This window comes from Sceloporus occidentalis, unplaced genomic scaffold (genome assembly GCF_023333645.1).
Source record: "Sceloporus occidentalis isolate IW3139 unplaced genomic scaffold, rSceOcc1.0.p SCAF_130, whole genome shotgun sequence".
Taxonomy (NCBI): domain Eukaryota; kingdom Metazoa; phylum Chordata; class Lepidosauria; order Squamata; family Phrynosomatidae; genus Sceloporus; species Sceloporus occidentalis.
The window spans coordinates 568,189-582,996 of NW_028317110.1; the positions used below are offsets into that span (position 1 = coordinate 568,189).

Genomic DNA, 14,808 nt, shown 5'->3' on the forward strand with positions numbered 1-14,808 from the left:
TTCAGCAACATCTCCTGAGTACAGTGATGCATGGGTTTGTAATTTTTTGTTTGAGCCTTGGGGACAAAGATAGCATAGGACGGGTTTTTATGCGAATTCCAATTGATATATACCTGCAAATCTGGGTTTGTGTGTTATTCTGCTGATCAGTATCTGTTATGCTATGTTTCCATACATTATTTATGTATACCTGCAAATACAGGGTTTGTATGTCGCATCCAGTTGATCAATACCTGCAATGCTGGATTTGTATGACTGATTCTATGCCTTCAGTAGTGAGTTCACATGTGAATTTCAATTGATCTATACCTGCAAAGCTGGGTTTGTGTGTTAATGTGTTGGTCTATACCTGCTACGCTATGTTTCCATACATTATTTATGTATACCTGCAAATATAAAGGTTTGTATGTCTTATTGATCTATACATGCAAGTGCTGTTTTTCTGTGTTTATTTGATCTGTATCTATTTTTTGGTGTGAGAGCGGAGGGAGTGATTGCATGCTAGGGAGCGTGGAGCAGGGGCAAAAGAAAATGCTTGTGTAGAGTCCAATAATTCCAATATAAAATGTATTGGCAGCAGGGTCTAATATCTCTCATATATATCTATATATATATATCTATATTGGCAGCAGGGGCTAATAGTTACCGTATTGGCCCGAATATAGGCTGCACTCCCCCCCCACACTTTAGGTCTTTAAAGTGGGGATGCGGCCAGTGTTCCCTCTAAGCTGTGCGCTTGTGCGCGCGCACATAACTTTTCGAAGGAGCGCACGCGTTTTAACATTGTGTGCACAGTACCTAACGGGGAGCTGGGGGGGGGGCGAGCAGTCCGTCCAGGGTGACGCTGGCACTCCTCCAGAGACGGACATTAATGCCTGCCGCTGGAGGAGCAAGCTCGGTTGGGGAGATCAAAAATCTCACGGCAACCAGCTTAAAATCAATCAAGGGAGCAGGAGGTTAATACAGACCTCCAATCCTGCTCCCTTGCTATGCGCGTGGCAACTGATGCTGTGCGTCGGGATTTGATGTCAGATCCCGGCACACAGCACTGAAGCCACGCCCACCTTCTTTACTGCACCGGAAGGACAGGACACAGAAGAAGAAGAAGAGTCAAGAGGAAGAACGAAGAGGAGGAGGAAAAGTAACAGAGGAAAGGTAGGAAAACATTAAGTGAGATTAGTAAGTGTGTGAGAGTGATGGGTGTTATGCTATAGTTTATGCTGAATGTTTGTGAATGAGTGTGTGTGATAGCATGGATGTGTAAGGGGGGGGATAGCATGGCATATGGAGGCTGTAATCACATTAATATGATGCCCAGGTTCCAGCATGTACTGGCTGCCTGTGCATGATAGGAGTATGATTGCTGTTGGCAATTATATATATATATATATATATGTGTGTGTGTGTATATATATATATATATATATATATATATATATATATATATATATGTATGTGTATATATATATGTGTGTGTGTATATATATATATGTGTGTGTATATATGTATATATATATATATATATATATATATATATATATATATATATATATATGTGTGTGTGTGTATATATATATATATATTATATATATATATATATATATATATATATATATATAATATTGTTGTTGGGGGTTTTTGTCCAATTTTGGTGTGTTATTTTTAATGAAGTGGGTTTTGTTTTTTTAAAGGGGGGGTCATTTTCAGTTTCAGTCAAGTGATTGCTGAATTTTCGGTCCAGAATTTTCATTTCGGTGCATCCCTATATACTAAGCCAGACACTGAAGCAGTATGCCTACACCACATCAATGTTTGGCTTAGTATATAGTGATAGGGGTTATGCTACATTATTGGTAATGTCTGGCTCAATGTATAGTGATAGGTGTTATGCTGTACCCCAGTCAATGTGTGCTTCAGTATATAGTGATAGGTGTTATGCTGTACTGTATATATATATATATTGATCCTTTATGCAGCCCGGAGCCCCCGCTCATGATTCGCTCATAATTAATTTTTGCGGTGAGAATTTCACCTTTAGAATAGACCATGGAGTCAAAAGGGTTGAAAATATATAGCTCCACCCCCTTGCAATGTGATTTTTTTTTTCAGCTCCACCAACTTTATATGGACTGTAGAAGCATATTGTGCGCACAAAATTTTGGCTCTGGGAAAAATTTTGCACAACAGAAATTTTCTGCGCACATCACCCAAGAAAAATTAGAGGGAACATTGGATGCGGCCTATATTTGGGGTTTAGTGCAGGGATGCATGGTTTTTTTCACATATTTATTCATCCCTGCTGCGGGATTCCTCTCCGGCAGCCGTGGACGTCTGCGCGATGCGCTTAGACAACCTCCGCTGCCGGCACTTCCGTCGGGGCTTCTTCGGTGCTCCACCATAGAACTCCCGGCGAAAGTGTCGGCAGCAGAGGTTGTCTACGCGTATCGTGCAGACGTTCACCGGCTGCAGCGATGCATGTAGACAACCTCTGCTGCCGGCACTTCCGCGGGGGCTTCTATGTCGGTTGTCTGCACGCATCGTGCAGATGTCCACTGGCCGGCCGGCCTCGCTAGACGCCAGGGAGTCTGGGGGTGCATTGGTAAGTTAGAAGGGTATGGCATTTCAGGGGGGCAGAGTGGCAATTCAAGGGGGCAGATTGGCACATCTATAAGTAAGGTGCACTATGAATTAGGGGGGGGGCTTAAAATGGCTATTGGTTTTCTGTCTGTATATAACATATGCTGACAAACTGTATGATACCAAAAATGTTAACATACATGTATTCCTGTGTATTAGATAAAATACTGTTTTACCATTTCACTCATGTATTTTTTCTTTAAAAATATTTTTTTCTTAAAATAGCACCAAACTTTAAGGGTGTGGCCTATATTCGGGTGCGGCCTATATTTAAGCCAATACAGCATATATTAGTAGCAGGGTCTAATAATATCTATCAGCAGTAGGGGCTAATATTAAAGAAACTGCCAGTTCAGCTGTTATTTTGAAAACATATTTCAATCATAGTCTTTACTTCAAAGAGATAAGTACATATTATGTAGTTAAAAATGCATGTCTAACGCATATATATATATATATATATATATATATATATATATATATACACACACACCCCTGTGTGTGTGTGATCTAATGCACTCCATAGTGTGTCCCTGAATGGCACCCTACCTCAGAACTGATAACAGGATAGTTCAAAACAAGTACAGGAGTTTTGGGAGGCACATTATTTTTAGGGAGACAATACACCCCCCTCCCCCACCCAGCATTATCTGGGGCTTGCCACCTCAAAACAAATCCTACATGATCTAGGTCGATCATGGACGGTATACCCTGATTCAGCCTATTTGCAAAAAATTTTGAATACAATTTAATCTCGGAATTAAGTAACAAAATTGGGCAGAAATTCTCGCATTTCGTTGTAGGCTTTCCGGGCTTAGAGTTCATTAAAATGGGAGAGTCTAGGAGCTCACTTCATACAGTACCCTGGGCAAAGATGAAGTTGTAAAGTTGATGAAGGTGAGACATGGGGCTGAAGGCATCTATAAAAAAATGTTAGTCCGTCAGGCCCCAGGGCTTTACCTGCCTTGAGGGCTTTAACTGCTGCTTGTACCTCCTGTAACATTATCTGTTGCAAGATCTTGTTGATCCATTCCCAGGGGGTGGACTTTGTGAGTGTTAAGAAACGTATAAATTTCCTCTTCCCTAGGTTGGTGCGTATCTGTATCTTGATTAAGATTGTACAATACGTGATAATATTTAGCAAACAATTTCCTTGTCACTTTCTCTAGCTTGGAAATTATTTCCTTATCGTTAAACAAGGACTCATTCAGACACCAAGTGCCATGCCTCCTAACTGCAGTCAGGGAGGGTAAATCTACAAACACCGGTGCATGATCAGACCATGTTATATGGCCTAACTTGTAAAGTGAATTCATCTACAAATATGAAATCAAATCTCGAATAAGTATTATGAGCCTCTGAGAAAAATGTGTAGTCCCTAGCAGTATCATTCAAAATTCGCCACGCATCATAAAGCTCATACTGCAACAAAAGATCCTGAAAACCCATACACAATACACATCCCAAACCAGATCCAAAGGGAAGATTAAAATTCCCGCAAACAAATGACCCTGCTGGATCTTAGAGAACTTCTCGACACAGGCACACAGAGAGGAGCTGCTCAGCACTGGGAACATACATACTCGCTATTGTAATGTCTTGATGATTCAGCTTCCCCTCTAGAATCTCCCCTGCGGATCAGTATTTTTTTTTTAGAAAGATAGAAACCCCTTTTGTTTTATTAGAAGCCATAGCCGCATAGTGCGTATCTTTTAGAATAAAAAGTCGGCGGGCATAAGAGAAATGAGTTTCCTGAATCACACAACTGCAGCACAAGCCTTACCTACTTCAGATAGCATTAGGTGGTGCTTGTGTGGGCTATTAAGGCTGTGACGGATCGTCCTGTGCCCCAGACTGGACACATCTGCCCGTCAGCTCCTTCCCTCTCCCAGTAAGAAGACACGCTGTGGCTGTCCGAAGAAAGCAGCCACAGACCAGCACTTCCCTCAATCATGAGACAGGACTTCATGCTTTGAGGTTAAAAACAGAACTCTCTTTATTACAAACACACAGAACTTATATACAATCTCCATTCACTGTGCACCGAACCCAACCCCCAATCCTATCAGCCACATCCCATCACAAATCCCATCAGCCACATCCCATCACAAATCCCATCAGCCACATCCCCTCACAAATCCCATCGGTATACAGGGGATGTATCAAGTGAGGGGATTAAGGGATACAATGGGTTTCCCCCACCTGTGTTATCCCCCCTGTAGTGCGGGTGGCCTCTTCCCCTTCACTCTCAGAGCTTTTGTCATGTGATGGGGATTGAGAACGCTGGCCACAACCATTTGCAGGCCTTGTTTAACCGTACGTGGGGTGAAGAAGTGTGCCGGTTTATCCTGTTCGCCGTTGGCTTCTGAGATGCCATGACCGCCTCTCCGTATCATTTGCAAGGTATAGTAGAGCTTGTAAACCCGCCACCATGTATAAGCAGCTGTAGTCCACCCTCCGTGTACATAAAAATCTATATATACACAAACATACTTTTATTTCTTCATTTAAACATAATGGAAAGTGGCTGTGTTTTAGCTTTTTGGTATATACAAGGATAAGTGGTATAATTACAGAGGCTGTATACACAGGACGGAAGACAATACGTTTGAGAAGTGTGATGACTAATGCGAAAGGACCGCATGGTCAGAGCGTGCAAAAAGCAAGTACAGTGAAAAAAAACTATGGATTACCTCTATGCTCCACCTGAAGAAACCACTTGTCTTTATTTGGGGAAATGCGTTTTGGGATTGAGTATTTGGAATAAATTGTCACATTTTTATTATTGACTGATTTTTATGTTATTATTTCTATTAATTTGTTTATTGATATATGTATTTATTTACCTATTGAATGAAATTATTCCGTTGATTAATTATTTCCACTGGGACCTTGATCCTTCCTAAATGAGATCCAGCACAAGCACTTTTAACAGAAGACACTTTCCTGAAGAAGCATCTTAAAGATAATATGGCACCTTAACCCTTAAGGACCAGGCTTTTTTTGTTTGATCATATCAGTTTCCTATAAAAAAAAATAATAAAATTATAAAAAAAATAAAAATTATTTAAAAAAACCCTCACTTCTATTTGAAAAATCTTTTACTCATCTAAATAAGTGTTCAGCAACATATCCCCTGTACAGTGATACCAACCACGCATGGGGTTTTGTCGGGTTGTTTGTGAGGTAAAAGGCCACATTTGGGAAGTGCGTTTTTTTTTTAACTTGGAGCTTTGACATACGGTCCTTCTGCCACCATGTCATATTTAGGACATCTTTGAAGCTGGTAAGTTGAATTTACCTCATCAAAAGCATATATGTTTGAAAACTATATACCCCAGGGTATTTCAAATGCTGGTATTTTAACCCTTTCCATGCGCTAATTTTACCACCAGCCTTTGTCAAAATTTGTGGTGGTATTTTTTGCTTGTTTCTTTTTCACACACATTGTACTTCCGATATAAAAATTAACGGTCAACCCCCCCCCCCAATGTGTTCAGCAACATATCCCAAGTACAGTGACACCACCCATGCATGGGTTGTTTGGGGCTAAAATGCCACATTTGGGAAGTTTGTGCCTATGCCCTATCCTTGAACTCCAATTCACCCCATCAAACCAATTTTTTTTTTAAGTAGACACCCCTTGGGTATTTTAAATGCTAATATTTTAACTCTTTCCATATCAGAATATTTAGAAAGATACAGCGCTAATTTTAGCACTCGCTCATAATAAACTTTGTTTTTTAATTTTATTTGTTTATTTTACATTTTGTTGGAACTGGATGGTTCCCTGACGGTAACATCACCGTCATTATTTTGGAATGATACCACTTTTTTTTTTTTTGATATTTTTATTTTTTCCATTTAAAAAATAAAATACAATTTTACTAATCACATTGTGATTAGAAAACTGGGCTCCATTGACTTGCATGGTTGTATGCAGTACCTGGCGTAACACTCAGAAAATGTCTTTGAAGTGAACGGCTTTTTGTCCCTCCCTGTTTGTTGATATAAGCCGCTACTGTGATGTTGTTGGAAAGAATACGGACTGCTTTGCCTACTAGGAGCAGTTCCCAGTGAGTTAACGCTTGCCACACCGCCAACATCTCTAGAAAGTTGATGTGATGAGTGGCCTCCTGAGGAGACCATAGGCCTTGAGCAATGTATCCTTCCAAGATGGCTCCCCATCCTTTATGGCTGGCATCCTTAGAAATGATTGACCTCTCAGCATATTCTCTTCTTTGTTCCAATGAAGGGACATGAGAACAGGAAAGCTGATGTGAATTTTCTTTCGTAGAGCCGATGGAGAAGGTCCAGAGTTGAAGACAGGTGAGAATTTAACAGACTTGCTGAGTGAGCTGCTATCAGCCAGTTGTCCGGGTAAGGTATAACTCTTATGCCTTGTAATCTGAGGAAGGCAGCCACTACTGACATAATCTTTGTGAAGATGCGTGGTGCCGAAGCCAAACCGAACGGAAGAGCCTGGAATTGAAGGTGTTGGATGCCGCAATTCGATGACACCGCCAAACGAAGGAATTGTTGATGCTGTTTGTGGATTGGAATATGTAGATAAGCATCTTGGAGGTCTATTGAGGCCAGGTAGTCTCTCTGAGAAACTCTGTAGTGGACTTACATAGAAAGTGACGGCAGATAAGGCCCATACAGTCTGCCCACCCTCTGAGTACTTTCCTTTAGTACCTGCCCTGATCCTATATCTAGCTTGGCCTTATGCCTATCCCATGCTTGCTTAAATGCCTTAACTGTATTAACATCTACCACTTCTGCTGGAAGGCTATTCCATGCATCCACTACCCTTTCCGTAAAGTAATATTTACTGATGTTACCGTTAAACCTTTGCCCCCTCTAGCTTATGACAATGTCCTCTTGTTGCGGTAGTATTTCTCCTTTTAAATAATCTCTCTTCCTTTATCTTGTTGATTCCTTTTAAGTACTTAAATGTTGCTATCATATCCCCCTGTCTTCCAGGCTATATAGGTTAAGATCCTTTAACCTGTCCTGGTAAGGTTTATCCTGTAATCCAGTATTATTACCCCTTCTCTGAACTTTCTCCAACATATCTATATCCTTCTGGAGATACGGTCTCCAGTACTGTACACAATACTCCAAGTGAAGTCTCACCAGGGATCTGTACAACGGCATGAGCACTTCCCTCTTTCTACTGCTAATACCTCTCGCTATACAACCAAGCATTCTGCTAGCATTACCTTCTGCTCTACTGCATTGTCTGCCTACCTTTAAATCCTCAGAAATAATTACCCCTAAATCCCTTTCCTCACATGTTGAGGTTAGGACAGTATCAAATATTCTATACTCTGCCCTTGGGTTTTTATGCCCTAGATGCATTACTTTGCATTTATCCACATTAAATGCCAGTTGCCACAAGCTCTGACCATTTTTCTAGTTTACCTAAATCATTTGCCATTTGGCTTCTTCCTCCAGGAACATCAACCCTGTTGCAAATTTTTGTGTAGTCAGCAAATAGACATACCTTGCCATCAAGACCATCTGCAATATCACTAATACAAATATTAAAGATAATGGGTCCAAGTACAGATCCCTGAGGTATCCCACTTTTTACAAGACCTTGCTCTGACTATATGCCATTGATTACAACCCTCTGGGTTATTATTATACAATAATACAACTTTTAAATAATCCCATTTCTCCTGGACTCTTTTGTTTTTGTGTGGTGTGACTCAGTCACTGTTCATATATTAAACTACACAGACTGATGATCACTAGATCCCAAACTTTCACCTACAGAAATATCTGTTAACAAATCTCCATTTATAAACACTAAATTCAATATAACCTCCTTACGAGTTGGTTCCTCAACTATTTGTTTTAAAGATAATCCCAGTAGGGAGTTCAGAATATCCGCACCCCGGGTCCAACCAGCTACTTTCGTTTTCCAGTGCACGTCAGGGAGATTAAAGTCACCCATGATTATAACACACCCTTCACTGTCATTTTAGCTATTTCCTCCACTAGTAGATTATCTAGTTCTTCTACTTGTCCTAGGGGTCTATAAATCACACCACGCAAGTTACTTTACGTTTGCCAAATTGTACTGTAACCCAAACCGACTCTGTTCTCCTCACCAACTTGTATTAAATTAGATTTTATGTTATTTTTCACATATAGGGCCACCCCTTCCCCTTTCTTGCCCTTTCTGTCTTTTCTATTTAAAGAGTACCCCGGTATTGATATGTCCCAGTCATTTTTCTCATGATACCATGTCTCAGTAACAGCCACTATATCAACATTCTCAGTTGCCACAACTGTTACAAGTTCATGGATCTTATTCCCTAAACTGCGAGCAATTGCAGACATGACCTTTAGCTTGTCTAACGCTGATGCTGCAATCGCTTCCTGTCCGTGTTTTGGGGCGCAAAATATATGCTTCTCCCTATTATCTGTATAGACCAAGCCCCCAGATCCACCCACCTGGTTACTAAGTAAATCGCCTTCCCTTTCTATACTGTCTAGCCTTTATCCCCCCATTCCTAGTTTAAAATCTCCTCCAACTGTCTAGCCATTCTCTCCCCAAGCACATTGGACCCTCTTACATTTAGGTGCAGCCCATCACGACTATAGAGATTGTACCCCAAAGCAAAATCAACCAAGTGTTCTAAAAACCCAAAGCCCACCAAGACTTCATTAATGCATTTAGCTGCCTAATCTCCCACTGCCTTTCTGGTGTAGCGCATGGCATAGGTAGGATCTCTGAGAATACTACCTTGGGGGTCCTTTTTTAAAATTTTACTCCCTAGATCCCTAGTTAGCTTTTAGGACTCTTCATCTTTCTCTTACTATGTCATTGGTGCCAATGTGCACCAAGACAGCTGGAGCCTCGCCAGCCCCTCCCAATAATCTATCCACTCTGTCCGCAACATGCTGAACCCAGGCACCTGGGAGACAGCAAACCATTTGGTTGCTGCGATCAGAGCTACAGATTACCCTGTCTGTTTTCCTAATTATTGAATCCCCTACCACCACAAACTGCCTGGTCTTTCCTTCCTTTCGGATCCCCTGCACACTGGATGAGCTGCTCTCCCGGGTTTTAGCGAGAACAGCTTTTTCCGGAAAGCCTACCTCTGAGTCTGCCTCCCCAACATGCTCACTTAAAAGGGCAAATTTGTTGGGATGGAGAAACTCTGGAGAAACGTCTTACTGTCACCCAGCTATGTGCCTGACACCCTTCTGATTGATCTCTTCCCTCATTACTAGAGGCCCCGTCTAAACTTTGCTTCAGCTCTGTTTCCTTTATAAGGTGAGCCCCACCCGTTTGTTATGTTTGTCTCAGTCTGCAGTCTAAAGGTATGTCCTATTTGGTTCTGTCTTTAGGTTCAATGTTTAGTTTTAACTTATTCGTCATTCAGTAGGCAGGGTTTAGTGCTAGGAGCCACCGAATATTGGAGTACTTTAGCATAGTGGTGGGCTAAGCATACTATAGCCATATGATGTGTCAGAATCTCCAAATGTTATTTTATACTCCTAGGCTAGTTCCTGTATTTATGCGTGTCGGTCTCTTATGTACTTTTGCCCTCTTTTCCCTGAATCATCTGAGGATCTCGGCTCTTCACTCCATCCCTTGTGTTCCTCGTTCCCTGTCCTTTGTTGTGTCCTGTACCATGTATGTCTTGTCTGGCTATGTTTCTTGCTTGGTCTCCCTGTCCCTTGCTTGCTATGTTTCAGCTGCTACTCTGCTTAGCTTCCCTACTCCCAGCCTGCAGCATCCTGCACCTTCGTCTGGAGAGCTATGTCTCATACCTGCTCCAGGGTGCCTGCAGGATATCACTTTGTTTTGTTCTGGACAACATCCACTGCTATGTCAGGGCCCTGGTATGTGGCTGCAGAACCCTAGGTGCCCAACACCCGGGTGAGTGCAGTCATCCTGCACCAGGCCCTGTCCAACTCCGCTACTGCGCAATAACTCCTGAACTCCATCTTTGTCTATATGGACCCAGTTCCTGACAAGTGGATTCTAAAATCTCGTCTAGGTTACTGCCAAACAGGAGTTTCCCTTGGAGAGGGATACTGCATAATTTGTTTTTGGAAGCAAGTGTCTGCAGACCGTGATTTAAGCCATAGGGCTCTCCTGGAAACTGCTGAAAAGGCCGTGGCCTTGGCCGAGGCACGAACAGATTCAATAGCCGCATCAGAAAGGAAATAAACCCGACAAGACATGTGTCAGAAAGATTCCTTGCCACTTGTTCAGCCCCTTGAATAAAGGGCTGCACCGGCTAAGAACACAGACCAACGTCTGAGAAGAACAGCCTGCATGCAGTCTCCCACCGACCAGAACCACCTAGATGGCGCAGGGGAGAAGGTAAGCTCACAACTCATTGTTGCTTTCAGCCTCCTTGGCACGTCCTCCACTTTAGTGCACGCATCGGCAGGAATCCCATGCCGACAATTAACCCTTCCTCACTGTAGCAGGGAACGAACTCACGCCGTCAGCATCCTGGCTCGTTACGCCACATGAGAGTGGCAGCGGGATCCCAAAGCCTACCCGCCGTGGTAGCTGAAGGGACAGGCTGTAATACAAAAAAAGTTATGAAATCTTCTGGGACCACATCCCCAGTACCTTCCTGCGCAAAGCAGGAAACTAAAACTGGGGATCTGGGAAGGTTCCGATTTTTTATAGGTTCCCTGTCTGGGGCGGAGACTATCTCTCCTTTGTGCCAACTGGAATGGCAAGGGAAAAGGTGCTTGCTCAACTAAATTGGTAGAGAACTCCCAGGCATCTCTCTAGAGGCCTGTCCTTTCAGATCACAGATTGGGTAGTTATTACAAAGGACACATCCAAAGTCAAATGGGGTGCCCACTTGCATTCTCAATTCAGGCAGGGTCTTTGGTCTCCAGAAGACTCAGCCAAATCCTTAGATTTCAGGGAACTGAAGGCTGTCTTTCTGGCCGTTAGATCCTTGCAATCCTGGATAAAGAAGAAAGTGGTCAGACTTCAGCCAGCCAAACGCATCACCGTTTCATATCTGAACAGGCAAGGGGGAACAAGTTTAATGAAACTACAGTCCCTTTGTGCAGAGATCATGGAATGGGCTCAGCTGAATCTGATAACATTGTCAGTTACACACAAAGGGATCAGACAACATCATTGCCGATGACCTGAGCAGACTGAAACGGTCTCAGGCAGAATGGTCTCTAGTAGGGATGCACCGAAATATCGGTGGCCAAAACATATCGGCTGAAAATGGCTTTATCGTCAAAACGGCAAAATAAAAAATGTCCGAAAATAATCGTCCGCTGGGGCCCTGCTGCTTACCTGTGCTCCGTTCCTGCTTCCCCTGAGCGGGACGAGAAGTTGTTAGCACAAGTCCGAGCAACGCAGAGAGACGCAGCAGGGCCCCTGCAGAAGTCTGCAAGTGGCACCAAGATCTGCAGTTCAGGTAAGGGGGTAGGGGGGAGTTTATGAACAAGTATGCATGATTGAGGGAATATCTATGAATAAGGGAATTAATGAGTATCTGTTAATGATTATTATCTGTGAATTAATGAGTATATGAATAAGTGAATGCATGTTTGTGAATGAATATATGTGTCTGATAGCATGGATGTGTAAGCGGGGGGCATGGCACACGGAGGCTTAAGTGATGTGCAGACCCTATGCTGGCAGGATCAATACGCAAAGTGGGCAGCAAGCCAGGTTTCAGCATGTATTGGCTGCTTGCGCATGATAGGAGTGCGATTTCTATATTAAATATAGATGATTGGTAACCGCAATCACACTTCTATCATGCCCAGGTTCCAGCATTTACGGGTTGCCCGGGCATGATAGGAGTGTGATTGTTGTTAATCACATATATATCATAGATTTTTTATAAAAAGTGTGTTTTTTTGGTTCTGGAATCTGGTTTCCAGGTTCGTCATCCATGGGCATGGGAAAACAGAAAAATGTAGGTCTTCGCATCCCTGAACAGAGGAGACTTTCCAAATTTTACTAGACGGCTATTCTTTCCATCGGAATTTAGAGATGGCATACACCTTTCCCCCAGTGGCTCTGATCTCAAGCATTCTTCAGAAAATCCGGGCAGAGAAGGCTTGATGGACAACAAACTGTAGCCATGTGCAAAGTGATGGCTTGGCTACTGCAAGGATATTCCAGCAAGAACATGGAATAGAGGGTGATATGGCCAATGTTCTTCTGAATTCAGTTAGAGGGTCTACCTCCAGGATATTTCTTAAGGTATGGAAGTTTCACTCATTCTCCAATTATTCCAATTCCTCTAAGGTTTTTTGTCCGGTTTTTTCGTGTCTAACCTAAAGAGACAAGTTTCGGCACCAAGTAATTTTTTACTTTTAGATTTAGCCTCAAATCTTATTAAGAGATTATTCAAAGCCGCAATTTTATAGCAACTACCTAAGAAGTCTATTTCCTTCATGGGATTTATCTCTGGTTCTGAAGGCCCCTTGCTCAGCTTCTTTTGAACATCTTGAAGAGGTTTCATTTAAGATGTTGTCACTCAAGACAGTTGTTTTCAGTCGCCATTGCATTGGCCCGAAGAGTTGGGGAGATACAAGCACTCTCCTCAGGATTTCATTATCTTTCATCAAAATAAAATTGCATCTTAAACCTTCCTTCTTCCCTAAGGTCATTTCCAGAGCCAACATCTATCAACCAATCGTACTTCTTACCTTCTTCCACTCATCATGATCTCCGGAAGAAGCCAAGTGATACACCTTAGATGTCAAAAGGGCATTGGAAGTTTACCTGAAAGGTACAGCAGATTTCCAAACCTCGGATCACCTGTTCTTGAACTACAGGGAAGGCTTTCTCAAAATCCACGATTGCCAGGTGGCTTATGGACACTATTAGGTTCTCCTACAAAGTCAGTGGTAAAATTATATCCTATTAGTGTCAAAGCCCACTCTACCAGAGCCAAGTCAGTGTCTTGGGCAGAAAAGGCAGTGGCCTCTCCAGAAGATATCTGTAAAGCGGCAACTTGGTTGTCATTTAATACGTTTTTTTAACCCCTGCAGGCTTGACATTTTTTCCTCCTATGAAGCTTCTTCTACAAAAATTTGTATTTACTGTAATTTTTTTCCCCAAATATAGCAGCAGTAGGGATTTCCCGGATTTTTTTTTTTTTTTTATTGCCACGTTTGTAGAAAATGAAAAACACAAAAACAATATAATGCAGATTATCCAATCAAACTAAAATAATATTGCTGAGATCAGGCTCATCTTAACATTAAGTCTTTACTTCCATATTCCTTAAAAACACAAAAGGAGATTTACAAATAATGAATACATTTAATTAAACAGGGTAAAATAAACATGCACAGGGGAAAGTTTGCTTTCCTCAACACATTTTCCCACTCCAATGGCTTCCTTAGGAGGAAAAAAGGTTTCTAAACGTTTCTTCTGTAATACTGTCTTTTATGCAGTCCTTAACTTCCTTATTCCAGGAGTTCCATGATTACATTACGTCCATCTTGCCGTTACATTACTTGCGAAAGTACAGTCTCAATCGCTATAACAGTTGTTTCTTCTGCCGAATGTGATTATGCTTATTGTTGGTTGAGTGCTTTGCATGATGGACCCCTTAGCTTACTCGAAATATATATTTTACAATTAAAGATTAATTTGTTTATCCCAATATGTGTAATTATGTACCGTCCTGGCCCGATTATAGGCCAGGGGTTTGGCGCAGGGATGTACACAATTCGTATTGCCCGACACCCGGGACATGCAGTTCTTGGCGCCAGGCAGGTGTTTTGTTTTTTTTTGGTCCATTTAGCCATTGTGATGGGACACCTCCGTCAAAAGCTGCTTCCTAGCTCTTACAAGAATTATATACGGTGTTGCAGAGAGCATATATCCCCTTCTATTTTGCAGGGTGGTTACCCTCAGTAGTGTTTTACCAGCCCCAGGGAGATGTCTGGAATTATTGGATGTCTGTTAATTGTGTATTTTGGGTCCCTGGGGTGGAGCACTTGGAGAGTAGGGCGGGCCAGTGCTCCACGCCGCACTTTGTGAGCAGCCGAAGAACAGCAGGTGGGAATCCGGACCGGAGATTCACGGATGCTCTCAATAGTACTCACCTGTTTCCACTAATTAATGGGAGAGGCAGTTAATAGCCTCCTGATCCAAGATAATTTTGCTCCCTGAGAGAGAGGGAGAGAGCC

The 14,808-nt window shown here is 42.2% G+C and overlaps 1 protein-coding gene across 1 annotated transcript in view; it reads right to left on the reverse strand.

Annotated features, from left to right (window-relative positions):
• The window catches only part of LOC149281546 (radical S-adenosyl methionine domain-containing protein 1, mitochondrial-like), a 42,168-nt gene extending 28,054 nt beyond the window's left edge, over positions 1–14,114 (reverse strand). Inside the window, exons 1-4 of the mRNA XM_089499132.1 lie at positions 14,109–14,114; positions 13,391–13,501; positions 11,945–12,057; positions 11,093–11,198 (exon numbers count right to left, since the gene is read on the reverse strand). Coding sequence (XP_089355258.1) covers positions 11,093–11,198; positions 11,945–12,057; positions 13,391–13,501; positions 14,109–14,114 — 336 coding nt within the window. The remainder of the gene's footprint in view (positions 1–11,092; positions 11,199–11,944; positions 12,058–13,390; positions 13,502–14,108) is intronic.
• Between the last annotated feature and the right edge of the window lie 694 nt (positions 14,115–14,808).